The 26,770-nt window shown below is 45.3% G+C and overlaps 1 protein-coding gene, 1 long non-coding RNA gene and 1 pseudogene across 2 annotated transcripts; 2 read left to right on the top strand and 1 right to left on the bottom strand.

The window, feature by feature from the left end:
• Positions 1–1,171: 1,171 nt before the first annotated feature.
• Gsto1 (glutathione S-transferase omega 1) lies at positions 1,172–11,404 on the bottom strand. Its single transcript, XM_075974349.1, has 6 exons — positions 11,246–11,404; positions 11,036–11,144; positions 7,971–8,193; positions 4,659–4,757; positions 2,298–2,404; positions 1,172–1,616 (listed from the first exon to the last, which is right to left on the bottom strand). The coding sequence occupies exons 1-6, from the start codon at positions 11,277–11,279 to the stop codon at positions 1,463–1,465; spliced, it is 726 nt and encodes a 241-aa protein (XP_075830464.1). The 5' UTR covers positions 11,280–11,404; the 3' UTR covers positions 1,172–1,462.
• A 4,671-nt stretch (positions 11,405–16,075) lies between these two features.
• On the top strand, positions 16,076–16,464 carry LOC142851216 (small ribosomal subunit protein eS12 pseudogene; annotated as a pseudogene).
• Positions 16,465–18,605: 2,141 nt separating this feature from the next.
• LOC142850575 (uncharacterized) lies at positions 18,606–25,617 on the top strand. Its single transcript, XR_012910704.1, has 2 exons — positions 18,606–20,214; positions 24,196–25,617. It is a non-coding gene; the product is annotated as an uncharacterized LOC142850575 (long non-coding RNA).
• The last annotated feature ends 1,153 nt before the right edge of the window (positions 25,618–26,770 follow it).

Raw genomic sequence — 26,770 nt, 5'->3', positions numbered from 1 at the left:
ATGGTTACCTCTCCCACCAGGAGTTGGGTGGCGGGGCGACAGCCCTAAAGGCGGACCCGCCCCTTTGCACAGCCCTGCTCTGCAATTGGTCGCCGATTCCTGAGCTCCAGCCAATACCCGACGAGTTTGGAAGAGCGAGCCAATAGACGGCCGCGTTACCGCAGCTAGCTGGAGAAATGGCGGTCCGGCCAGAAGTCTATGGCTGCAGAAAGAGGAGGCTGGGTAGGAGGCGGTGTGCCCCAACATCTGGACTCACATCCTACTGGAAACCCGCGAGGAGCCGTCGGGGCCTGGGGCACAGGTGGCTCCGCCCGGAGCGAGGACGCTGGTTGTCCCGTTTGTGAAGTCAACCGGTTCCCTAGGGTGCGGCCCCGCTTCACTGGGAGGTTAAGTCGCAGAGGCTGCGCCCAGCCCTGGGTGATTGTTATGCGCTCTGAAGAACGAATCACCCCCATGATTCTCGCTGGCAACCCTGAAAACACATCAAAAGACCAGCCAGCAGATCGGGGTGGATGTCATTGCTAAGGTCCTCCGGGATATGTTTTCCAGATCCTTCTGCCATCACCTTAGAGCCTGGCTTAACCTCCGAACCAGCCACATCATCCCTAGGATGTAATGAGGCTCTGACTACCTTCTCGTGTGGAGGTGATCTGATTTTAACCTTTCTCAATGGGGAGATTTCACCCTTTACTTATCCAGTCTTATATACTGAATTGGCTGATGTGCTCTTAACGGTATTGCATATGAGACACCAATTTCTGTCTAATGGAATTTGGAAGGAAGGATTTGAAAGGGGTTAGAAGTAGGAGCTAGAGAGGTGATTCAGGGGTGGTTCGGAGTGTTTGCTGCCCTTCCAGAGGAAGATTCCATCACCCATGGCCTCTCTGCCAGTAACATCTGCTCCAGGCTCCTTAACTCTCTTCTGCTCCCCCCCCATCCTTTTTTTCTTTTCTTTCTTTCTTCCTTCCTTCCTTCCTTCCTTCCTTCCTTCCTTCCTTCCTTCCTTCCTTCCTTCCTTTCTTTGTATCCCCCTTTGTTTTTTTCTTTCTTTTTCTTTGAAATGAAATTAGAAGCTGGGAACTCGAGGCGGCTACCCAGTCACGCTGATTTGACGCTGTTTGGATTTAGCATTCAAGGGTCACAATAAGAATAAGAGAATTGATGATGGAAATAATGGGAAATCGCAGTTTTTAATTTAAAAATAAGGAATAAAAATTTGACATTTTTTTGAAATCAGGAGTTCAAACTAGAGGTGATGGTTTGGGGGTTTTCGGTGAAGTGTTAGGACCACTAGAATTGATTATTCTGAAATAGAAATACAGCAGTAGAGGGGCCTGGAGGAAACCCAGTTAGGCCATAGGGTGAAATCCGTGAGAAATGAGCCAGGGAGAATACTGGGCTAAGTGAATGCTTGTCATTCATATCAGTAAAGGAAAATAGCATTCACCAAGGACTCATGCCCTTAGAGCCCATAGTCACAGGCCTCGTGGCTGTCCTGTAGGTAGAGACTTATGAAACCACGAAGGGTCTTGGCATCAAGTAAGTCAGATGATACTGTGGGGTCTTTCTGCATGGCTGCCATCCAGAGCTTAAGGTTTGGGGTGTGGGCTATACACCTGTGGGAAGACAAGATAAGAGATGTGAGCTAGATGAAGCAGGTGTCCCAGAGTCCCAAATTACCACCCCAGCTTATCCTCCTAAATAAATGTATATTTTATTTAAAATGTATATTTGAGAACACCTAAACTGCCAGCCGGAACTTTAGATTTGAGGGCTATCGTCGGGGTCTTTGTTTCACAGAAGAGGAAGCCAAGAACAAGAGTGAGAGACTTGTCCAGTTACAGAACTTCAGACTGAGACTGACAGCTACGTGGTAAATACCAGTTGTCTCTATGAAATGTGAGTAGAGGCTGCCCCAGACAGCTGTCACTTCTGAGATGCAGAAGTGAGCCGTGTGGCCAGCAGTTTAGAAAAGCAGTATGGAAATCTTTAGAGCAGGTGGGAAGTAAGACGTGGTCAACTCTTAAAAAAAAAAAAGTCTACCCCTGTGGATTTTTAAGCAGCAGAGGGTAAATTTTAAATGTTCTACTCATGCCACAGATACATGCCTCCTGCTTGCTGGGATCTGAGGATGCTGATGAACAGGTAGCCTGACAGGTTCTGCACACCCAGGACTTTCCTCTCTGCTGGTTCTCATCATGCCAGTGACATTAAATATTTACCTTAGTTCAGAGAATTGCATATATAGTATTACAACTCTCATCCCAAATTATGCACAAAATATTCAAATATCTTACTCATCGAGTTCCAGTACTTCCAGCCGTTCAAACCAAGGCCACAGAAGATAATCAACCATAGAGAGAGAATCCCCACCAAAGAAGGCTGTCTTCCGATTAGTCATAGCCTGGATGTTAAAGAAGATAAGACAAGTTTATTTGTGCGACCAGAAAATCCGTCATCAGAAACAACAAAGGCAAATTAGGTGGAGCGTGTCTAAGTCCCTTTTATCCTGATAGTCAAGTTGGGTTTTTATATGGCTAAAACTCCTCCGTAACCCAGACATTCTAATTGGAAATCTAAGTAGATAGTGTGCCAATGGCTTCAACCTTCCTATTGCTGTGACCCCTTAATATGAGGAGACCCCCAACCATAAAATTATTTTCATTGCTCCTTTGTAACTGGAATTTTCTACCGTTATGAATCTTAATGTGAATATCTGTGTTTTCTGGTGGTCTTAGGTGACCCCTGTGAAAGGGTTGCTCGGCCACCAAAGGGATCAGGACCCACAGGTTGAGAACCACTGTAGTATACATATGCTGGGAACACAAAGGTCCTAGCACTCACAGATGAGCCCTAGGGAAACCAGGAATGTTAAACAGGCAGTGTTGTCTTTTCAAAGGAAGAAAAGTTACCCAAGCCATTTTAGGAGATTAGGATATTCATGATACCAGACCCAAATCAAGGTATCCGAATAGTGCATTGTAGGTCAAACCCATGTGCACGTGGGGAGAAATTCTTTATTAACTGAGTCTATAATACATGTGAAAGTCCACTGAGCAAGATGCCATGCCCTGTAAGTCCAGCGTGGAGAACCACGGCCTGGCCCGGCCCAGCCGTCTCGGGAGGTACGAGTCAAAGGATTTTTTGGTTGGATAGAGTTCCTGGTTCCTGGGGAACTGTGTGCCTTTCTGTTCCTGAGAAACCGAGCACTCCCTCAGGCAGGGAAATGTTCATGCTGCTCTGCCTTCCTCTCCCTTAGCAGTCAAGGAAGCAAGTGTGGTCACTTCACAGGACAACTGCCCTTAAGACATTAATCTTGTGTACCTGGCCTGTAGAGCTTGCAAACATCATTGTATCCTAGCAACTACAACTGTATTGATCCTGGCAACTGCCGTTAGATTCTGTTTCTGACAAAGGTATAAAAAATCTGATTGCTCAATAAAAACTGCGACAGTTTAAGTTTTGCTGTGGACCCCACGGCCTGGTTTAGTTCCTCTGGGCTGTATCAAGTGATTGGCCCAGTAACCAAGCACCCTCAGGTTAAAGGGAATGGGTTCGTGGACATTTCCATAGACATAGCAGATACCAGAAACATTCAACACTCACGGTGTCAGCATTAGCAGATTAGAGCTGAAGAGACGGCTCAGAGGTTAAGGGCATGTACTGCTCTTCTAGAGAACTGGAGTTTAGTTCCCAGCACCCATGTCAGGTGGCTCACAACTGCCTTTAACTCCCGTTCCAAGGAGGCAGGTATGACCGCACCCCACCTGCCCCTTCCCCTCACATACACATAATTAAAAGTAATAAAAAATAAAGTCTTAAAAATAGAAAATTAGTAACAAGCTATAGTGAAATAAACTTCAGAAAGAAAAAGAAACCAGAATGAAGTCATGCTCAGTGATAAAATGCTTGGCTGCATCCCCACTGAAGGCAGCATCTGTGTTTCCCTTGGCAAACCCTGTGACTAAGTGTGAACAAGCAGCTCAAGATCAAGCAGAAAGTTCTATCTCAAGGTCCAAAGGACAGCTCTCCCCAAGGAACAGAAATCTGGGCCTCCTCAGGTGTCTGCATTCCTGGCAGACTTGAGAGTGGGAAATGTTTACTGCATCAGCAGCAGGGAAAAGCAATAGCGTGACATCTGCTGTGTGGTTACAACCAGGTTAAACTCTCTTTGTAAATACAAGAACATAGACTAGAAACAAGTGGAAAAGTGGAAACACGTGACACATTGTGGAAATGAGGTAACATTGTTTCATTGTTGCTTTAATGCTGATGTACTAAATACTAAATATACAAGCCCATAAGCCATGTGTGGTCATGCATGCCTGTAACAGTAGCACTCAGGTGGCTGAGGCAGGAGGATCATGAGTTTAAGGCCAGTACGGGCTGTATAGTGGATTTGAGGCTAGCCTGGGATACAATAACACTTGTCTCAAAAAACTAAATAAAGATAAAAACAAGTCAGTGATGGTACTTTTAGATGTTTTGATTTACATCAATAGAACAGCTTACAGAAGTCAGTTGTAACTTACTGTCATTTGATACAATTTCTAATTATCAGAAAGCCACTATGAGGGTGAGCATCTGAATGAGGAGGGAAAGGAAGACTGTAGATAGAGATTATCATTTGTTATGGTGAAAGCCAAAAGAATAGGTACCTCCTCTAGCTTGCTCATTTCCTTCTTCAATTCTTCTTTTATGCCAGGATGGTCTTCCTTCTTCTTCGTCCTAATAAAGCTTGAAACCAAGGAGGGCACCTGGACAGCGGATGGTTTTCTTTAGTTTATCAATGTGAGGCTAATACCCTCCAACACACATATAATAAAACTCTTATAGTCTTGCCCCCATACAGACATAATAGGGCCCTCATTGTCATGTCCCAACACACACACATATGAACATAATAGGACCCTCATAGTCCTCACACACAACACACACACATTCGAACATAATAGGACCCTCATAGTCCTGACACCCTCCAGAATGCCATAGAGACAAGTGTGGACCAAGTCCCAGTGTTTAGAGAGACCGCAGCCTGTGCTCACAAACCTTGCTGTACACTAGGATGTAAGGCTGCATGGATTTCATAATATGCAGATAATGGAAAACACTTTGCCAAATTTGAGCCAGAAATTTCATAGACACCAAGCAGCCTAAAACTGACCAAACAGCCCTGGAACCATTGGAACTTTCTAGAATCACGGTGAGATAGACCAACCAAGAGGTGTCAGCTGCTGCCAGCACTAGTGAGCACTAATGGGCACCGGTGCTGCTCGCACTGGGATGACTAGAAACTCCACTGCTCCCTAGAATTTAATCTTGCAACCACCACCACTTCTCTAACTAGGAGCTCTGCCACCTGTCTGGTCGGCACCAGCCGTCCGCAACAGGCCTGTTTCTTCACCCTGCCCTTATCTCAGTGAACAGCTCCCGTGGGTATCTTAACAGGAAGGGCCTAGGCCACAGGCCATGGCCCCAGCTGCAAAGGGAGCTGGGAAGAGCAGTTTTCTGAGCTCTTCTTAGACCCACAAATGACTATTCGAAGTGGACTTGAGTCCCTGAAGACGTGACAGGTGTGGTGGCCGAAGCTTTAATGAGTGTGGTTGGAGTTGTGAGTTTTGATACTCAGCTCTTGACGATTACCTCATTGTGAGAGAGGAAAGCCCGCCCACTCAGGCTCAGGAACTCCCCTCTGTGTCAGTACAGCTGCCCTTGTGGGGGCTGATGACCCGCATACAGCCCTTCCATCCACACTGCCATCTTCGACCCATACTGTCCTTAGTAGCTGCTCAATATTATTTTGTCAGTTCCCTTTTGCAATGCGCTCAATTTTGGCTTTTGTGTGGCTTGGGTATCTCAAGTCTCTAGTGATATACAAGTCTTTACATAGTACTGTCTTAGCTTGGGTCTCTTTCGCAAGTGCCCAGGGGTGAAGATGACTAGCCCCTCCAGCAGGCCAGAGGGCATCTCTGTTGTGATGAGTCATGGCTTCCAACACAGGAGCATGTGGTACAGAGGCTGCCCTTTCCCCAGATAAGCGGGAAGAATGGTGGGCAACCCTAGTGTTGCTTTCTGCATAGTCAGTAAATAAATCATAAAACGTGTGTGTGTGTGTGCACGCACGCGTGTCTGTATCTGTGTGTGTGTGTGTTGGGGAGGGGTCACATGCACTGGAGTGTGTGTGTGCACGCACGCGTGTCTGTATCTGTGTGTGTGTGTGTGTGTGTGTGTGTTGGGGAGGGGTCACATGCACTGGAGTGTGTGTGTGCACGCACCCGTGTGTGTCTGTATCTGTGTGTGTGTGTGTGTGTGTGTGTGTGTGTGTGTGTGTGTGTGTGTGTTGGGGAGGGGTCACATGCACTGGAGTGTGTGTGTGCACGCACCCGTGTGTGTCTGTATCTGTGTGTGTGTGTGTGTGTTGGGGAGGGGTCACATGCACTGGAGTGTGGAGGTGCAGTACACCCATGCTTGTGCATGTAGAAGCAGAGTAGAACATGGTGACTTCTCTGTTACTCGTCACCTTACTGCCATAGGACAGGGTCTTTCGCTGTTCACAAATTTGTGTTTAAGCCGGACTACCTGGGCTGGCTGGGCAGAGAGCTCTCCAGAACAGGGTGACACTACCCTCCCCTGCCACTACATGCGCCACACACACACACACACACACACGCGCGCGCGCGCGCGCGCGCACACCAGCAATGCGGGGACTTCAGGCACACAGACACCCCAGCTTTTTGCGGGGTGCTGAGGATTTTCACCAGAGGCCTTGTACTTGCAGAGAAGCTCTCCTGTATACAGAGCGTTTCCCCAGCCACCTTGGCACTCTTTTCTACACCCCCTAGCATTCCATGTAAATTTCCAGCCACTTCCTCTACTCTTTTGCCTTTATTCTACTGAGCCAGATGACTCCCTGCCATTTTTGCAGTGTCTCCAAACCAGAATGTCTCATTGTCCATCTCCCTTCTTCTAAATATTTTTTTAAAGATTTTATTTATTTATTATGTACACAACATTCTGCCTCCATGTATGCCTGAATACCAGAAGAGGGCACTAGATCTCATTACAGATGGTTGTGAACCACTAAGTGGTTGCTGGGAATTGAACTCAGGACCTCTGGAAGAACAGCCAGGGCTCTGAGCCATCTCTCCAGCCCCCATCTAAATATTTTTTAAAAAGCAATTTTTCTTTATAGACAAAGTGCTCCTTTATATCCTGACCGTACTACCAAAGTGATTCATCTGATTTGATGTAAGAGAGAATCGCTATTCTTAGTGTCTAAATACATGGTTTTTGTTCATCATCTCTCTGCTAATACTAATTTGAATTAATCCACTCTGACGATAAGATGTAAAATCACATTTTCCCCCAGAAACCTCAGTAGCTTGTCACTGCTACAGACTGGCCATGGCACTTAAGTCTGCTCTGGGCATTCTGTGTTAGATCTGTTTACACATGACCTAAGAAATCTGCCCCAGAGCACCCAATAATCTGAATGTTTCCAAGCAGTAAGCGATCAGTGATGGACGCACACCCTTCACAGAGCTCACATTCGCAAGGCGAAGTAGGCCGGCAGTTACCAGGGCAGAGGGCCCAGAGCCTCAGCGAGGAAAAGCTTATCGGAACAGAGCTGGAGTCCTGAACTGCCTGGACACCTTTCTGGAGGGCAGCAGGTTCAAGCATATACAACAAGGTCTCCTAAACTAAGTAAAAGAAGGGGAGAAGACTCCCAGCAAAAGCTGAGAGAGATGAGGGACCATGTGGCAAGACGGGGCTGGGAGGTGGCGACTCGTCAGGGGTAGAGTCAGGAGAAAGAGCCAAGAGGGCAGACTGCGAAAGGGAGCAGAGCTCGAGAGCGCAGCTGGGCATGGCAGTGGAGTCCTCTGTTAATGTCCCCAGGCCCTGAACCATCACGAAGGGGCAGCGCTGATTTAGCTTAAGACAAAACACCAGCGGGGATTTCATACACGTACCTTAGAGAATAACTCTATGGTCATCCTCTGGCAAGCTCTCTCGTAAGGGTCGTCTGGGAACAGCTTCTTCTCCGGGTACGCCTCATCCAGGTACTCACAAGTGATGAGGGACTCGCAGATCAAGCGACCCCGACTGTCCTCCAGAACCGGCACCAGCCCAGACGGATTCTTCTTGAAGAACCACTCAGGCTTGTTTTTCAGGTTGATGTTGACAATTTCGTGCCTGGAAAACACAAGACGATTGAAGAGAGCAAGGCATTTTCTGTTTTCCTGAATTAGCATTGATTGGTTCTCCCATCTACTTAGCGGAGAGACCCGGATTTAGGAAGCCAGTTCTGCGTTTGTCTTCACCATGCCACATTTTCAGATTGAGAACTTGGTTCCCATGCCCTCCTGCAAGTGAACCACACAGAGGTCACCTTTGTTTTTATCTGACTTGTTTCACTTAAGGTCCCCAGGGTCCATCTCCATCACACACTGTAGACTTTCCTTCAGTTGAAAGGAGGGACTTCGGGTGGTGCACGCCTTTAATCCCAGCACTCGTGACGCAGAGGCAGGTGGATCTCTGAGATTGGGAGCAGCCTGCTCTATAGAGTGAGTTCCAGGACAGGCTCCAAAGCCACACAGAGAAACCCTATCTCAGGGTGTGACACTACTTACTTACAAAGCATCTTTATCTGCTCCTCTGTCCATGGCCACTGGGTCACACTGTTGTGAACAGTGTTGCAATGAACGTGGAGATGCTGGTGTTGTCTGGATCTTGATAGGAGGCAACTAACTGGATTGTGCTCATACCCACTCAGAATATTAGAATCGCCTGATAAAAACTGATTTCATTTTGATTCGGTTCAAAATGAGTTGAATTGATTCAACAATTCATTTTATTAATATAAATTTTGAAATCCTTGGGCTGGAGAGATGGCTCAGAGGTTAAGAGCACTGGCTGCTCTTCCAAAGGTCCTGAGTTCAATTCCCAGCAACCACATAGTGGCTCACAACCATCTGTAGTGAGATCTGGTGCCCTCTTCTGGACTGTAGGAATACATGCAGACAGAATACTGAGAATACTGTATACATAATAAATTTTAAAAAAAAATTGAAATCCTTACTATGGTATTTTTTTTAAAAAAATCCTAAACATCTTATAAAATGTATCAGATTAAATCCAATTGTGTTGATATGTTTTCAAAAAAGGGGGGGCTTGGAGAGATGGCCCAGTGGTTAAGGATTTGTGTTTCCATGACAGCCTCTACAACTGTCTGAACCCCAGTTCCTGGAGATCCAATGCCCTCTTCTGCTCTGTGGGCTCCCGCAAGCACATGGTTCACATAAACTCATATGCACACTCACACGCACACATACACACACACACAAGAAAAATAATTTTTAAAATTTATACAAAAAAATAAAAAAGAAAGAGTCCACTGGAGCCAGGCGAAATCCAGATTGTAATTAAATACACCCTGTATCTTGCAGACACTATAAGAGAAGAAAGTGTTATAAGTCTCAAAGCAATGTCTGTATAACTCAAATCAGGTGCAGTGTCCAGAGGGACCGATCACTCAAAAGTTAGATATCCTGACACCTCTGATGTCCTGTTTCCTCGCCCACAACTGAGCAGATTTAGTTTGTGTATTTAACTACATAATCCTTCACAAAAACACTCCATGTGAACACTGAAGCAAGCTCGCATGCATGCATGTAAAAAGGTTCATTGCGCCTGTGTGTGCGCGCATGCGTGTGTGTATGTGTGTTAAAAGGTACATGTACCGACAGAATAATGAACATACATACATACATACCAGCTGCTAAGGGAAAACCAAACCCTCTGCCACAGAGCAGTGCTCATCTCTGAGGCTGACACTTTGGAAATGAAAGGGGGTCCTGGGATATAAAGACTGAGAGCACACTCGAATGAATGCCAGTATTCTGAGCCACGCCTGCGCTCCCAGGATGCTCCTTACAGAGAACATGCGACAGATGTGGCCTGTGTAAGATGTACTGCTCCAGAAAAGTTTCCTGGGGTTCAAAATCGATCCGGGAACATAGTTGTATGCACTATCTGGAGGTACCACCTTCCCCAATAAGAGCCTTCCTCGCCTCCATTATGGTAACATAATTTCAAATTTGCTTTGGGAAATCTGCTGGTGAGAAATGTAATTCTTTTCCAGGCAGAGTTTCAGCGGGAAACACATTAAAGCAAGGCATTGTGCCTGAACTTGGGCTTCCCCACTGCATGCAGGCAGCAAATACCTTTTAGTTTTCAATTCAGTTTGAGTTTCTTAGTGGTAAAGTTCTGAGTAACGCAGAAAACTTTGCACTAGGTAAATACTAGCAAAAATATTTCCTTATGTGTCCAAAACCATGCTCTCTCATCCAAGTGAAATCAAAATTGTTATGAAATGAGAGTTAATTTTAAAATACTTCTTTAGGATACATCTTATGATTTAGGGGAAAGTGTTGCCTGTCTAGCCAGTTCTCTCTGTGGACTAAAATTAGTTTGCAAACTTTAACTGTATTCATGAAATTTTTCTTAAGAGAAGTCTTCCAAACAGCAGATGTCTAAAATTATTCTCAGAGAAAAGTCAAGTGACTCGTCAATTATAGATGACCTGTAGGTCAATTACTGTTAGTTTCAATAATAAGGCTTTGCAAAGAGGCTTTTAGAGCTATGCTGTGTACATGAAGGTTGACTCAGAACTCTGCTTGCCAGGTCAAGTTGTGACCTTTGCCTCTAGGTGAAGGCGAAGCTCAGTAGATCAAGAATCCAGGGACCAGAGCTGAGACACCCTCCACAGTGTTTAGCGATCGTGTGCAAACCACTAACTTCATTGAAGAAACTGCTTTTCCAAGCCGTGGAATGCTTAAACAGGCTGGCTGGCCTAGAGCTCTGGAGTCCGCGGCTATCCTCCCCTTGAAAAATAAAAGAGGGTGGAGGTGGGGCGAAACTCAAGTCTCCTACAAAAGGCTGAACACAAACCACCATTCTGAGGGTCTGGGGCGAGGTGGACAAGCCCGCCACTAGCCCTGGGCAGCGGCTAGGGAGTCGTCGCCCTCCTTCTCACCGGATTCCCTTGGCCTTCAGGACCAACCGCGTCCTCTCAGCGTAGGGGCAAAACCTCATGCTGTAGACACGGATCTGACCCTCCGGGACCGGACCGGGAGGCGCGCTTCCTGCAGGATAGAGGAGATGGTCACCGCCCAGATGGCACGGAGATCCGGGACATCCCGCACATCCCGGGTCCCCGGAGCCTGACCGCCGCGGACAGCCTCACCTTTCCCCAAGCTTCTGGCGGATGCCTCGGACATCGTTGAGCTGTGCAGGCCAAGAGCCACGAAGATCCCTCTCTTGTTTGCAGGCGACTCCGGAAGCACATGGCCTAGCCTCGGCTTGCCTTAAGTGCCAGCGCTCAGCCCCGCCCAGACCGCGCCCACTAACCCGGATCTGGCCCCGCCCACACACAGCTCAGCACTTAAAAAAGCGGATCTACGTTCCCTAGCATCACGCCCGGGCCGCCTGGAGATTCGCCAGAGCTGAGACGTTGAGAGACACCCCATTCCTCCAGACAGAAAGTGGTCGCCTATCTGCCTTCACACAGGACTAAGGCCCCGACCTCCCTACTTCCCATACCCGTTCCTTGGCCACCAATGCCCCGGTAGTCCAAATAGTACCGGCCTCTGGGCTGCTGGGACCCTTGACTCTAGGAACCGTCGGGCTCTACTCTCAACTCTTGCTCTGCCCCAAGATTTCCAAGACTTGGGTCCTGTGGCCTGGGTCACCTCAAAGGCTCCTGCTGTTACCTACAATTCCCTGGAGGTGGTGTAGCATCCTGGACAGACTTTCCCTTTTTCTGTCAGGACTAGCTTACATAGGAGCCACCATCCCTACTACCCACAGAAGCACATTTTAGCCCACCAAAAGGACCACACATCTGGATATCAGTAGTCTCAGAATGCTGGTTGTGCTTTCAGAATTCCATCCGTTAAAGCATTTGTTTGAAAGTCCTAGAAAGAGTACAAGCTGACTTAAGCACAGTGGACTGAGGAAATTTAGCTTCTTGGGTCCCTAGCAAAACAGAAAAAAGAGCGGATCAGAGGGGGGGGTGTGAGCGTTTCACTTACGAGTCAGGAAGTAGGGCGGAGTCTGAGCACCAGGATTCCCACAGCGAATGGTTGAAAGCCAGTAATTCTGGTGCTATTTAGGGAATACTATGTCTGGAGTTTGTTTCCAGCTCTATTACTGGAGAAGCAGAGAATGTCCTTGGAGCTTGCACTACTTTTGGTCTTGGTTTGTCTTGTGTCCACTAAAACTATGGAAGGAAATACCAAAGTGGTTGACCAGAAGATATAGCTAAAGATTCCACTCAAGGAATGGCAGTACCCTAGCGGGTGGGGCTTCCCATCTGGCCAGTCTAATAAGCAGAGAGCAAACATGAACTCTTCAAAGAAACAACGATAAAAAAAATATTGTTACAGCAAACCATTGTACAAGACTATTGGACCGCATTATAGTAGAGATGGTGTGTAAGTCCTGGCAGCTGAGAACATACTGGGGCATCTGGGTGTCTATCGCTGCTAACCACAGTTAAAATGGCACAGGACTATATATTTTGTAGCTGCGAAGATCAATAATTAGCCTGGAGAGATTAACTAAATTAAATGTACTGCAAAAAGATGAAAAATTTAAAACCCTCATGACAAGACATTTTTAACTTCTAAATAATGCTCAAATTCACGGTTCAGATGTGGACACTTGATACAGCATCCTTCTGTGACTTTTCAAAAAATGATGGCTAATTTCATACTTTTAAATATATAATCTATGTTGACAGGGTTAAGTTCAGATTGTTAGAGGTCACCTTAACTGCCTTACAGTTGATATTTAAATAAAAACATCTGTTTTTTTAAGTTAAGAATAACTGAAGTAGCTGACTATTAGCTTTTGTAACACCCTATTCCAAATATGAGAAAAGGCTCCAGATCGGTGCCAGTCATTCCTGTAAACCTGAAGACACCGTGATTGAAGAATAAGAGAGCCTTGCAGACAGATCATCTCATGTGACAAACACCCCAAAACAGGAGCCATCATCTTTGGGAACCAGATTGTCCATACAAGCAATAAAGACTTCTTCAAGGTTATCTTGTAGAAACAGACTGAGCTGTGGTTCAACCAAATCATAGCCTGACCAGCACTATTAATCATGCATGCCTCTTACCCACTCCCCAAACTCTTGCTCTGATTAAATCTAAAGCTCACATCAGCATCGGGAAAGAGGGATGAAATACCTAAATGGCCATTTTGGTTAAACATTTTCAAACATTTTTACATTTGCCTTCATCTGTTTTCTTCAGCCTAGAGTTGGGCATCTAGCCTAAGGCTCCAGTTAATAAACTTTCTGTTTGGTTTAATTAATTCTATGATAGTCCCTAGCAGGGAAGATGGACTTCATCAAAGAATTCTATGGAAAGATAATGGCTAAACTTTGGTTGAGTGAATAAGGTAGGAAGGCCATAGTCTGGTCAATGAAGATAAAAAATATCCTCAAAATAAGAAGTTAAACAGGAACAAATGGTATAGAAAGAAAGGAGCTTTAGTTAAAAGGAGAGGAAAATGAATTAACTGTGGTTTATTCATGTAATGGAAACCAATAAACTGCAGACCTAGCTTCCAACTCAAGTGCATCCCAGAAACACGACTGAGTCCTAAAAGCAAGGCACAGAAAGAGATACATTATGACTATGTATTAACTTTAAGACATGCAAAAATGAAACACACATTGGTTATTGCAGTACCTGTATATGTGGTAGAATTAAAAAGCAAAAAACAAAAACAAAAAAAAAAAACCTATCAGCCGGGCAGTGGTGGTGCACGCCTTTAATCCCAGCACTCGGGAGGCAGAGGCAGGTGGATCTCTGTGAGTTTGAGACCAGCCTGGTCTACAAGAGCTAGTTCCAGGACAGGCTCCAAAACCACAGAGAAACCCTGTCTCGAAAAAAACAAAAAAAACCTATCTACAGACTTCTGGGTGATATTTCCCTCTAATTGGTAATGCATTACCAAAAGGGAATTGCTGTGGGTCAATGGTCTTTTATCTTGTATTATTTTAATAAAATGCTGATTGGCCAGTAGCCAGGCAGGAAGTATAGGTAGGACGACCAGTCAGAAAGTAAAGGCAGGGTGAGAAGAACAGGAGAATTCTGGGACGTGGAAAGCTCAGTCTTCAGTTGTCACCAGATGTAGAGGACACAGATACGAATGCCTCACTGATGAAAGGTACCAAGCCATGTGGCTAACACAGACAAGAATTATAAGTTAAGATGTAAGAATTAATAAGAAGCCTGAGCTAATAGGTCAACTAGTTTATGATTAATGTAGACCTCTGTGTATTTCTTTGGGACTAAATGACTGCAGGACCAGGCAGGACAGTAACCTTGGTCAACAGCGAAGGGGGGAGGACCAGTTCATGTTGTGTAAGGGGATGATTCAAGAATTTTGGCCACTTTTGTTGTGCTGGAAGACATCTTCCAGACAGTGACACTGCCGTGACGTGGACCTCAGGGGGTCGGCCCACCAGGAAGGAAAGCTCTGGTGGGTGAATCCTGGACAGCAAGGCCCTGAGAGCCTCGACCCCAGAATGTCTCTTGCTGCTCATATGCCTTACATGTTCGCCAGTGCCATTTTTCTCTGGTATCTGACCCAGTGTGAATGGACATGGGGAGATCCCCATTGCTCTTAATGTAGTGTGATTATCTCTTGAAAATGTCCTGTTCTACTGGGCATTTTACCTGTGGATTATTATGAAAATGATTTCCTCCTAAGTTGTACTGTTTAACTGAAGCAATGATTTTATACAATAATAGTTTAGTTTAAATACGATTTTTTGATGATTCATGGCCTTTAATAAATCTAGTAAGGGATTATGATAGAGGTTAGCTTAATGAGAAACCTAATATAAGTAAAAGCAAGATGTGTGTTGCCCTGCCCCCTGATAAAGCAGAAGCTGCAGAGGACAGACAAAAAGTAAAACAAGGAAGTGTCACACACCTAGAGTACAGGAGTTTCCCTTAAGGAGCCGTATAGACTGTAGCTTAGGTTAGGGATTAAGAGAAACAGCTGAGTCACAGAAGCCCAACTAGCTCAACATCTTTTAATCTTAATGTTGAGAGATAGATAGATAGATACAGATATAGATTTAAAAACCTGTTGATGAAAAAAAAATATGCTCCCTGAGGATTTAAACAGAGATGGCTTTTCTTCACAAATAAAAGTTTAGGTTTGTGATTCTTTTAAGGTTCTTTATAAGATTACCTTTTGAGATAAGCAATAAAGTCATTTCTTTGTGACTGTGAAATGCAGGCTGCCAGTAAAAGAACTGGCTGAGAAAAATACCTTGCTCACTTACACTATCAGTTGCTTGAATAGGAACATATGTGCTTGTTGGAATAATTTGTTATAATCTATAGTATATGGGATGTTTAATCATGTGAGGGGAATGGGAAACACGCTTTTTTATCTGTATTCATTATAATCATTCACTTGAAAAATAGAATGCACCCACATTATACCTTTTATATTGCTTGAAAGATTTTGCTGGGATATATAAGCTGAAAAGGAAAAATAAAGAGAGAGAGAAAAAAAGCAAAGAAATGTACAGAGAGAGAGAAAGAGAGAGAGAGAGAGAGAACTCCCCTTTCCACTGGCCCCAGAGAGTTAAGTTTAACCCTCCTTGACAGCCCCAGAGAATTAAGTTTTACTCTCTCAGATAGAAAAGTCAAGTTGGTTGATGGTCTGCCAACTCTGTAGACCCCCCTCAAACCCAGAGCTCCTGGAGGTTGGTCCTCACAGCGACAATGTTTTACTATATGTTATTCTGAAAAACATTTTAAGAAAGTGATTTTTTCCCTTTTTGAGAAAGTGTCTCTCTTCATAGTCCTATCTATCCTAGAACTCACTATGAATCTTTGAATCCACAGAGATCCACTTGTCTCTGCGCCCCAAAGTGCTAGGATTAAGGCATGTGCCACCATGCATGGCTAAGACACTGATTCTTTACAATAGAAAAGCATCTTTTCCCTGTCACCGCCAAGGCTCATAATCTACCACGATGGCCAAGGAAGGCTTTGCAGCTGGAGGTGTAAGGGATGTTAACGCTGTTTTTCAAGAGGTGCTGAAGATGGCCCTCATCCACGACAGCCTAGCATGTGTCATATGTGACGCTGTCTTAGACAAGCGCCAAGCCCATCTTTGTGTGCTTGCATTCAATAGGGATGGGCCTGCGTATGTCAAGTTGGTGGGGGAACTTCTGCTGAGCACCAAAGCAGCACAATGAAGGCTGAAGACAAGGAACCAGGAGAATGGGTGGGCCTCCAATACATGGGTACAGAGGGACAGCCAAGGAAAGTGGTTGGCTGCATCTGTGCAAGGGTTAGGAGTTATGATAAAGAATCTCAGGTCAAGGGTGTCACCAAAGAATAATTTAAACCCAAAAAATGAATAAAAAACATTTTGGTTCATGGGGGGGGGAGAATATAAAAACTTGCATTATTAAAAGGAAACTGTTTAAAAGATGAAGTAGAGCTATTTATGCAAGTATAAATAAATTCAAAATATAGTATTAAATTAAAATGCTGCAGAATGTTAAAAGATAATCTAGTTCACTGTTCACCTGTGAGAGAGAGAGAGAGAGAGAGAGAGAGAGAGAGAGAGAGAGAGAGAGAGAATAAATGTGCTGTCGATAGCATCATCTCATGGATGAGAAACTTAGAGTCTGTGGTCATTTGAATGTATTTGCCTCCCCCACAAACTCATAGGGAGTGGCACTATTAGGAGGTGTGGCCCTGCTGGAGGAAGTGTGGTCTTTACACTTCTCCAGCACCACGCCTGTCTGCATGTCTCCACACTCCTCACCATGATGGACTGAACCTCTGAACTGTAAAGAGCCACCACAATCAAATGTTTCCTTTGTAAGAGCTTCTGTGGTCATGATGTCTCTTCACAGCAATGAAGACCTAACTACGACAGTTCAGATGTTAGCTCAAAATCAATACACTTTAAAAGGACGGAGCTATTTTCCCAACTGCGGTCCGGTCCCAGACTCTGCGAAAACTGCTACTACATCGTGTCCTTTCTGAGAGTCACATTTCCTCAGGGCTCAACCCTCCAAAAGCAGGGCTTTGTCTTCAAATTACAGTACGCTGGGAGGCAACAGTACTGCTGTATGAACCCGCAGGATGGATGCCCATGGCTTGGAATAAAATCCCCAGAGAGTAGAGAGCACGTTTGCTGTGTCCTTGAATGAAAAGCTATTCTAGGCACAGAGGGTAGTTAGTGCTGGAAGGGAACAGCTCTGGAGATGACAGGCATGATCTGAAATACAGTTCAGGCGATCTGGGTTCAAAATGAGCAGGCTCAAGCAATATTTCAATTTATGCCATATGCAATTTCCTTTTCTTAGACTCAACAGATTAAAACAGGAAAAAAGAATCTATTCTAAAGGAGCTGTGTTATGAAAACAGTTTGCTTGGGTTAAAAAGGGTGATTTTAATAAATGCAAAGTAAAAGTCCTCCAATGCTGCTATAATTTAACTGACAGATATTTCCCCTTCCCACTTGACCTTACATTTAATTCAGCCAGCTTCCCTCACAGCCCTCCTCCTAGCATGCTTTGTATCTTTCAGGAGAACTGGGTTTTAGTTTGAAAACTAAGAACAAGCTCAAGCTCCAGCAACTGCACCTACACTCCCCATTTGCACCAGCTGTGAAACGGGACCACACATCTGTAGTGCAGGTATTATGCAAACATCCACTTTGTTGTGCTTGAGACAGACTTTTGCTGTGTCACCCTGACAAGCCCTGATTTCACAGGCCTCCTGCCTCCAGCTCCCAAAAGTCAAAGGTTCTTTTCGCAATGTTTGATCTGAAGCCCAGCACAATCACTATTCCCTCAGCACTGACTTCCTGTTGACTCAAGCTTTTGTCAACACAGCAAGTACTCTCAACTCACCCTGCAGAGAAGCCACAGAGCACGCACATGTGTGGGAGAGCCCTGTTCTCTAGTCCAAAGGAACAGAGTGATGTGGGAGTGTCATATATCAATCTGTTGATTTCATTGGCTAAGCAATAAAGAAACTGCTAGGCCCATTGGATAGGCCCACCCTTAGGTGGGTGGAGTAAACAGAACAGAATGCCGGGAGGAAGAGGAAGTGAGGTCAGACTAGACAGCTCTCCTCTCCGGAGCAGACGCAGGAGAGACGCCATGCTACCTGCTCCAGGGAAGACGCACGTTATGAAGCTCAGACCCAGGATGGACTTAGGCTAGAATCTTCCCGGTAAGACCGGTGCTCACAGATTGTTAGAGATGGGTTGATAGGGATATCAGAATTAGCCAGCAAGGGCTAGAGCTAAGGGCCAAGCAGTGTTTAAATGAATACAGTTTGTGTGTAATTATTTCGGGCCATAAGCTAGCCGAGCCGGGCAGGCGGCTGGGGTGTTTGGGGACGCAACCCTGCCGCCGTCCATATTACTACAACAGAGAAACATGAAAGACCCCGGAGGACAAAGCAATCGGTAGAAAGTCAGATCACATGAGAAAAAGTAGAATGTGTTGAACTTTTGTAGAATGTTAAGATTGAAAGACCCCACAGACCCCCTCCTCAAAACCCGCAGCTAGCATGCTCCCGGGGGAATGTCCTGTTTGTTTTAAACAAATCTCCGGATCAGCAGCCAGCCTGCTCCCATAAGAACATCCCAGGTGCCTGGGAGAGCAGGAGATAGAGATAGGAAGACTGCAAGGCAAGATGTCAATAAGATAGGATGTCAACAAAGCAGGTTAGTTATAAGATAGGAACAGGATGACTGTTGCCAGGCATCCATGCTGAGAGAGGAAACCTTTCATGCCCCCCGCCGCATTCCGATAACCATGCTTTTGCTTCTGTAAACTTGCTTCTTGCTGACACCCATGCTAAGAGGGGAAACCATTCATGCCCCCGCCTCATTCCGGTCGATCGATAACCACGCTTTTGCTTCTGTAAACTTGCTTTTTGCTCTTCCCTATAAAAAGCCCATCCTCCAGTTGGCAGGTGCGCAAGTCCTCCGAAAGACTTGTTGCCCGCAGGTACCTGTGTTTACTCAATAAACCTCTTGCTAATTGCATCCTGTGGCCTGGTCTCGGAGTGTCCTGGTTCTGGGGTCTTCATCAGAGAGGAAAGGTCCTCTCTGAGGGTCTTTCATTTGGTGCATTGGCCGGGAATTGAAGACCTTCACCCAGGAGCTACCGACCCACCACCGGGAGGTAAGCTGGCCAGCACCCATTCGTTAGTCTGTGTCTGTGTCATTTGTGTTCTTTGTTAAGCTCTGTACGCTCAGATCTGAGTGCTCTGAATCTGGCGAGGTAGAAAGGAACTGACGAGTTCGGACTTTCCCTCGCAGCCTTTTGGAAGACGTTCCAGGGGCGTCTGGAGCCTTCGGGGCTCAACCCGTGTCGGAAAGATACGTGGATCTGGTTGGAGAAGGGAGGTCTGGACTCCCATTGTCTCCATCTGAAATTCTGCTTTCGGCATTACGCCGAATCCGAGCCGGCGCATCTGTATTGTCTGTGTATTTTTGTGCTTAATATGTTCTTTGTTTTGTATATCTGTTTGTACTCGAGTCTAAATCTGGTACCATGGGGCAGTAAATAACCACCTCTTTGACCCCAACTCTATGAAAATCCAAAAGGAATGCTGACAGTTTGCCCCTCCTTTACTTCTCTAGGCTGTGCCTTGCTGAGGCTGTGCTGCTGAACTGCCCTGCTTGCTATTGCAAGGGGAGAGGGAGCAGGGCTGTGATCTCCTGCGGCGCAGCCTGGAGCCAGGCCTAGGCGGGCAACCAGCCTCTGAGCAAACTTCTCAGCAGGACGCAGGGCAGGGCATGGCAGCAACCCTGGCCCAAGTCAGAGAAGGGGGCAGCTGTGGGCACCCCCTGAAATCCTTGTGCTGAGAGTGACGTCCTCTCTTGCTGACCTGAAGTCCACCAGCACCGCAGGGGAGGACTGGGGGAGGAGGGCTGCCTTAGACAGTCCAAGGTGTTCCCTCCCCCTACAGCCAGTGCAAAGGTCTTCACAGCTGCTACTGGCAGTGTGAGGGCTAAAGAGGAACTGAGTTGAGGCTTCCAGACGGTGGACCAATCCTGACCTCACAAGTTCCCTGGAGGGAATTCCTCCTGGGGCCTCTGGAATCCCATTCAGAGAAAAGCTGCTAGATTGCTGTGAGTACTGAGGTGGAGTATGGGAAGCTTGTGCTATACAACTAGGAGCTCACTATGGACAGAGCTGAGACTGAAGCCAGGTCCTGGGAGGATCCCCAGTGGGGTTCCCTGTGGAGAAGGCTTGTTTTCCCTGGAAAATAAGGTGCTAGAGATTGAATGGCAGCCCCCATCTGCAAATGCCATGTAAAACCTTGTGCCAAAGATCTGTGGCCCTTGCCCAGGGGAAGTAGCTGGTGCTAACGCCAGGGTCACAGAACTAAGGCCTCCTGTGGAGACACATGCCAGCCAGTTGGGTCCAAGCTGGTGCTAATTCCTCCCCACAGGACCCAGTAAGCCTGGGAACCTACAGTAGGTTATTTCTCTGGGGTCGGATACCCTATTAAAAAGCAAAGGTCCCCTAAAGAACCTGGACCTTTCCATTTTGGCAGTAGGGCAAGAGATTGCAAGTAAATATCCTTGTGGCTGTTGGTAAATGGTAAATGTGGATTCAGAAGTGGCAGGTAATGGAGTAAGCTGACATTAAAAGGGCCTACCAGCCCTGATAACATCTGTCTTCCGGGGATGCTCTATACCAGTCATCATGTGCTGCATCCAGGTAAAAGCCTCTGGTTTAAAAATTGGGAAAATTAAATTAAGTCACTTTAAAATAATATGCTTATAAAAAAAAAAAAAAACTACAGATTGTTGGTTTCTATATTTCTTACTATGCAGTGTGTCCAGAGGAAGTAAATTCCCCGCTCTGTTTAGATGGATGCAGGACTACACTGTCTTCAAGAACTATTGCTGTAAAAGGCCTGGCACAGGGCCAGGGCCATATGAACAGCCCAGCTGAGCTTCTAAGCCAGCCCATGTTTAGATCTGAATTTAACACTTGTTTGCTCACAATGCTTGTGATAAGGTGGGGGCCCCGAGTTGCCCCACAAGGCAAAGATCTGCTAAAGCCTCTCACCCCACTACGATGGCAAAGGGGGTGTTACTGAATGATGAGGTTGAGTTAAAATGGCCCTTTTGACTCTTTATAATGTTTATGGCTATTTAAAAAAAAAAAACATGGCAAAGATTCTCATTTATTATTAATATAAAAAAGGTGCATTTTGGGTTGTTTTCAGATTCTGTCAATGATAATATAAAGGATGTCGCTAAGTTTTTAAGGTAATATGTTATCTAATTCTGAAAATCCACCATGCTAATGTTCAAAGTAGCTGTAAGCATAAATTGTCAAATGATATTTTTAATCTTGGTCAGTTTTACAGGAATAAGATAAAATCTCAGAATTGTTTAATTTGCATTTCCCTGATGATTAAGGATGTTATATTTAAGCAAATTTTAAATATCTTTCAGTCATTTCAAGTTCATTTGTTGAGAATTTACAGTTTTGGTCTGTGACATAATTGTACTGAAATATTTGTTTTTATGAGGATTAAGTTCCTAAGTTCCTTATATGCCTCATGATACCTCCCCATTCTACAGGTTGATATTACATTCCGTTGATTATATCCTTTGCTATACAAAAAGCGTCTCAGTTTTAAAAATCTTATTTATTGATTGTTTCTCTCAACGTCTATGCCACTGATTCTGTGTTTGAAAATGAATTTTAAACATTTTTTCCTTCTATAAAAAGTTCAATATTGTTGGTTTTATGTTAAGGTCTTTAATTTGTTTGGATTTCAGTTTTGTGCATAGAGATAAATATGGATCTATCTTCATTCTTCTACATGATAATGTCTAATTAATTCTTAAAGGGAGAAACTGACAGTCAAAATGCTGGGCTCATGGCAAATCTCAGGGGGGGGCTGCAAGGCACCCCACTAATTCGGCCAAGGTAAGAGAGGTTCTCCAGGGACCAGTTACAATCTATGCTCCTTAAATGATTAATAAAAGTTTACAGGCATTTTACCCAACCTCTGAAGGTCAGCAGACAGCAGTAGCCATGGCCTACATAGGACAGGCAACATCAGATATAAGAAAAAGTTACAGCAAGTAGATAGGTCACAAGATTATACCTAGTAAAATTTGGAGAGACCAAAAAAAAAAATGTTAAACGAGGGACAGAGAAAGGGAAGCGAAAGAGAGAGAGGCGGGAAGCAAAAGAAAGATAGGACTCAGACAGATTAGGAGCCTGGGCAACAGAAGATCAAAGACAAATGAAGAGGAACACTGGAACTGAGTAAAGAATACAAACTGGACACCTTACGAACTAGAAATTTGGGAAAAAGACAAATAAATGACTCGTTCCTCCCTGGTCACTTCTGAATGTATGACCAAAGCCTTTTGTTGACCAAACGAGGGACTTTTGCTTTCGCTGCTGTTTTCAGTTCTGCAGGAGACGCAGGCTGCTTGTCTGCCTCTGCCTCTACCACGCCCTCCTCAGCAGGATGACCACCTCTCCCTGCCATCACCGCTGAAGAAATCCTCACCTCCTAGCAACTGCCTTGATGCTGTGCTTGCTCTAAAGCCTGCATGAGCCCTGACTGCTCACTCTACAGTCTTGCTCCCCTCACCCATGTCAGACTGTGATACAGCAGTCACCATGCTACCACAGGTGCCCTCCTGTGCCTGACTACTGCTCCTGTGCTGGGCTGACGTCGATGGACTAAGGATCCTACCAGCATCTGCATAAAGGACAGGCGAATGGCAAAATGGCAGGCTAAGCTGTGCCAGGCAGAGCCGAAAATGAGGGCAAAGCTTGCCAGGGGCACAAGGCTGGTGGTCCGAGCTAAGCAGGTACACAAGATTGAAGGTAAGCGGAAGGCGGGGGCAACATTGGTGGACAGGAAGCAAATGATCTGGGCCAGTAGCCTCCGTTCAGGGATGGCAACCCGACCAGAACGCTGAACTTGTGGCTTTGATACAAGCTCTACAGATGGCAGAGGAAACGTCTATACTAACAGCAGGTATGCTTCAAAGCAATATACAGACAAAAAGGACTGTTGACATCTGCGGAAATTTTGAGCCTCCAGGAGGCCACACATTTGCCAAAGAAGACAGCCATCATACATTGACCAAGATTGAGACATCCAATGTAATGGCTAAGAAGATCATAAAAAAAAAAATCATCCTAAGGTTTGGGATGCCCAAGATAATCATGTCCCATAATAGACCTGCCTTTGTTGCCCAGGTAAGTTAGGGTGTGGCCAAGACATTGGGGATCAATTGGAACTTAAGCTTACCAACCCCAAAGCTCAGGTCAGATAGATAGGATAAATAAGATTCTGAAAGAACAAATTGACATAATTGGCCTTGGAGACCAGCAAAAATGACTGGACAGACCTCCCTCCCTCCTGTCCTGTCCTGGGTTCAAAACACCCCGGCAATCGCTGCCACTAGTTCTGTTGCCTGGCTAGTTAGCTGCTGCTCATGTATCCACTGACAGTGGCTGACCCTGGAGATGAAATCCTGAGCTCAAGGCTTACACAGGGCAGGCACATCCGCTATAAGGTGGGCTTACATCACCTTTAAGGCTCTTCTTTCCTAGAGTCAGAAACCCACAGGGCTCTGCTCATTTTTTTTAGGGTCTTTTGAAGCACAATATCAGACAGCAGAAGCAAAAGGCAATTCTGTTCTGTTCCTCCACTGTGTGTCTGGGACCTATTGACAGGAATTATTTTTTTACAGTTTGAGATTTTTCCGGATCAGACCGTTTTGTGCAGATAACTTCAGAGAAAAAGCAAACACACCTAAAGCTTCCTTACCTCTTGACAGGTTTTTTTTTTCTACAGGAAAATCTTGTTTTAATCTGTGGGGTTATGAAATGATATGGCTTTCAAAAGATAAACAGATATGGTTTAATATATGAAAAAATAGATGTCAATGGGATGTTAAAACTTTTTTTAATGCTGTACTTACAAATGTAAAGCCTGAGTAAGTCAGTCTCAAAAAGATATTTATGTCCTCATTCGCTGTCCTCTGGTTTTAGGGCTTTTTGTTTTGTTTTAAACATTTGTCATCCTGTATTGCATTTTCTCTCATTGTTTGTTAAAGTTCTCACAACGGACACAACCCTGTACATTTGGATAAAGCTGATGCTACAGGATGCAATGGAAACCCGTAAATGCCATGTGGTGCCAGCTGGACCGAAACTGACTTCTCCGGCACATTCTCTGGAGTTGAGGAACAACACTCCCGGTGTCTACAGCAAAAGAGATTTGTATTCATAATACTGAACTTGCCTCTTATGAGAAGGCATCCATGTGTTTCTTAGGGCTGAGTTAAGCTCTTTGTAGTCAATAGACTATTATTGCCACAGTGTTGGGTGCTATTCTCGGGTCTACAGTGGTTCACAATGTCTACCATGTAGTTACTTTCAAGCCTCATTCAGATAATTTTGTTAAGAGCTATGTACACCCTAGAGATGTTCTACCATCTTCTCCCAATACTGCTCTGTAAAGTATAAGTTATTTTGTCCCATCAGTTGTACTAGTTTTCATATGGCTATTGTCTGAGCAAATCTTTCAGAGGTGGTGCTCCATAACAGGAGGGGCCTGGACCTGTTGCTTTTAAAGAAAGGGAGTCTTTGTGCTACACTCAGGGGAAAATGTTACTTCTATGCTGACCATACTGGATTGGTTAGAAGATCCATGACCAAGCTTAGAGAGAGGTTAAGACAGAGACAAAGCTGTTCGAATCACAACAAGGATGGTTCAACGGATGGGTTAATAAGTCTCCCTGGTTTACAACTCTATTGTCTTCTTTGATGGGTCCCTTGATTATCCTCCTTCTGATTCTCCTGTTTGGGCCCTGCATCTTAAATCGCCTAAAAGACAGGCTGTCAGTCATTCAGGCCCTAGTACTGACCCATCAGTATCACATGTTACCACAACAATTGCTTTGAGTAAAAGATTTAACTCATTAACAAAAAAGAAAAAGGGGGAAATGAAAGACCCCACAGACCCCCTCCTCAAAACCCGCAGCTAGCATGCTCCCGGGGGAATGTCCTGTTTGTTTTAAACAAATCTCCGGATCAGCAGCCAGCCTGCTCCCATAAGAACATCCCAGGTGCCTGGGAGAGCAGGAGATAGAGATAGGAAGACTGCAAGGCAAGATGTCAATAAGATAGGATGTCAACAAAGCAGGTTAGTTATAAGATAGGAACAGGATGACTGTTGCCAGGCATCCATGCTGAGAGAGGAAACCTTTCATGCCCCCCGCCGCATTCCGATAACCATGCTTTTGCTTCTGTAAACTTGCTTCTTGCTGACACCCATGCTAAGAGGGGAAACCATTCATGCCCCCGCCTCATTCCGGTCGATCGATAACCACGCTTTTGCTTCTGTAAACTTGCTTTTTGCTCTTCCCTATAAAAAGCCCATCCTCCAGTTGGCAGGTGCGCAAGTCCTCCGAAAGACTTGTTGCCCGCAGGTACCTGTGTTTACTCAATAAACCTCTTGCTAATTGCATCCTGTGGCCTGGTCTCGGAGTGTCCTGGTTCTGGGGTCTTCATCAGAGAGGAAAGGTCCTCTCTGAGGGTCTTTCAAGATGAACTGAGACAGGTAGGGAAACCAGCAAAAGAACAAAAAAAAACCAAAAAAACAAAAAAAACTCCGAGGCTTTAACTAGTTTTACCCAGTAGAGGCATGCTGTCAGCAGCAGACACAAAATAACAGACTAGGTCCCAAGGCCAGACTGTTTCTACTCTATGAGTTCCTTAGGACTAAACCAGATGGCTTCAGATGTTACACAAAGGGCAAACAAAGAGGAGAAAGTGTTAGTAAGGAAACTGTCCCCCCTCAAGCCCTTAGTCAGCGTTCAGAGCCAAGTCCAAGGGCAGATGGTTCCTCAGAGCAGAATGGCTACCTTCTCTCAAGGTCATGCCACTAAGCCACGCTTTACTGGATCCCCAATTTTAGAGGTTTTCTCTAAAATAACACCTTTGCTGTGTACGGCAATAGTTGCCCTACTTTGCAGAAACTTGAGACTTTTGCTAAAACCACTGATTCTTTCCCAGAGCCTACACAGCTACCTGATAAGCAGTAGAATGGGTTAAAAGACCCGAAGACCTCGCATTATGTCTGTTTCATTTAAAAACACTGCATAGACACTACTTACTGTTGGGGTGGAACCTCCAGCTCATTCCTGCATGGTTTCTCTTTCCAAACCCCACCCTCTCAGAGAATCTCCAACAAAGAAAAGGCACCCAAAAGCCCAACTCCTTCTTCTTGGCCATTGCTGCAGCTCCTTCCCTGAAGCTAGAGCTGGCTTATTGCCTCGGCAGAGAAACCTATTATTGGGCTACAGAAAACCTACTACTTAGCTCTGCCTATTGACTGTCGATCAAGACTACAGTACCAAGTGAACTGTTAGAGCAAATGTGTACTTTTTCCTCCTCCAGCCTGGGGCTTCTCAGCATCTTTAGTCCCTCAGACTTACTACAAGATTCAGAGTGAAGAACCAAAGTTCCTCCATTTTGTCCTCCACCTCCAACTGAGTCTTGTATAAGCTATTTCCCGTAAAACATTCCAGTCCTCAGGAATGGCTAGGGGCAAAAGTAACAGAGTAACCCTCTGGAAAGTACAGAGAACCACAGAATGTCCCCACCTGAAGGTCAGCCGATAAAAAA

This window comes from Microtus pennsylvanicus, chromosome 5, assembly GCF_037038515.1.
Source record: "Microtus pennsylvanicus isolate mMicPen1 chromosome 5, mMicPen1.hap1, whole genome shotgun sequence".
Taxonomy (NCBI): Eukaryota; Metazoa; Chordata; class Mammalia; order Rodentia; family Cricetidae; genus Microtus; species Microtus pennsylvanicus.
This window is presented reverse-complemented; position numbering and strand designations above follow the sequence as displayed.